At 43.2% G+C, this 1,330-nt stretch overlaps 1 protein-coding gene across 1 annotated transcript in view; it reads right to left on the reverse strand.

Moving 5' to 3' along the window:
• Positions 1–190: 190 nt before the first annotated feature.
• Positions 191–1,330, reverse strand: part of T265_04481 (hypothetical protein) — a gene marked incomplete at both ends in the record, with an annotated part of 20,259 nt that continues 19,119 nt past the window's right edge. Inside the window, one exon of the mRNA XM_009169230.1 lies at positions 191–301. Within this exon, the coding sequence (XP_009167494.1) occupies positions 191–301 (111 nt within the window). The remainder of the gene's footprint in view (positions 302–1,330) is intronic.

The following is a 1,330-nucleotide window of genomic DNA, read 5'->3' on the forward strand; positions in this document are numbered from 1 at the left end:
GTGTGTATGGGGGGGGTATTTTTTCGCACATGCGCTTTTTGCATTAGTGGCGGGGCTTATCTGGAAGAGATCCCAAAGTTAATGTGTTCCGGATATCCAGCCGATCTACTTCGTCGTATCCTCAACGGCAAGGACACCCATGAGTTCTTTCGGCTGATGTCCATCTTCGCCAGTAAAGCGAGGGTAACGATTAGAGTTCGTTGACAATCCACTGACCGATGTGTCCATTACGCGGGTCTTGTGATTGAATTTCGTTCATCGCGTTGAATGCAAGGCTCAAATGTGACGGCGCACCATCCGCCTATAGAGCATCACAAAAGGATTTTTTTCAACCCCGTCTAAATCCTCTCTCTGTCTCTGTCTCTCTCTTTCCCCCTCTCTCTCAAAATTGGCGAGTATGCAAATGAATGTGCTGATTAACATATGTAAGACAAAAAAACAAAACTGAAGCATAATACTCATGAAATATGTCGCCAAACGGGATAAGGTTGTCAGAGACAAACTTCGGTCTAAATGTGTACCCGATCAGTTGTGCTTACCACGAATATATCGGATGGACAGATAGGTATCTTTAAAAGCAGACTAACACTTGGAAATTCACTGAAGCGTTGACTCTCGAGGTTGCTTATCCCATTCATTTCTCGGGTGATCGTTTTTTGCAAGGTAAAAATGCTTTCGAATCGTCGCGTTTTTCGGGTTTTCATAAGTTGTTCAACTATCTGACACTGTCCTCTAAACATCTATCGAAATGGTCAGTCGGCAAAGCGCTCAGATCTTGTTTTTGATGCATCGATAATATGTGTATATATGAAACCAATCAATGCGGAAAGTAGTACTTTTGTTTCACCCACACCGAAAATCATCAGCTCCTCATGAAACGCGAATCCGAGTCTCGAACCCGCGAGCCCCCGTTCGACCACAAGCGACAGCGTGACCAACTAACAGCTAGACAGAATATAGCGCTGTCCGCCCTTCGATCATCCTCTACAGGCTGGAATGCTCCTCATATATCGGGTGTTCGAGCTTTCTTGAAATTTCGTGAGTTTCGCGCACTGCTGATGTTTTCCATCGAAAATGGAACAGCTACGCAATGCTTCTCGGCTTTTCAGCACACTTTGGCGTCATTCAAAGGAGGGAAATTCCAAAATCTCCTTCCCCTATCATAAAGAATTATATTTGACAATTCCAGCACTACCGTTTTCAACCAGCTTATCTTGTGGGATTTCTCGTAGAAGGGCAAAAAATGCGCATTGAAAAATGGGTCTGTACGAAGAGATATTCAAAGACATCCATCATAACTGTGTTATTATGTAAATATATATATATATAT

Source organism: Opisthorchis viverrini (genome assembly GCF_000715545.1).
Source record: "Opisthorchis viverrini unplaced genomic scaffold opera_v5_76, whole genome shotgun sequence".
NCBI lineage: Eukaryota > Metazoa > Platyhelminthes > Trematoda > Opisthorchiida > Opisthorchiidae > Opisthorchis > Opisthorchis viverrini.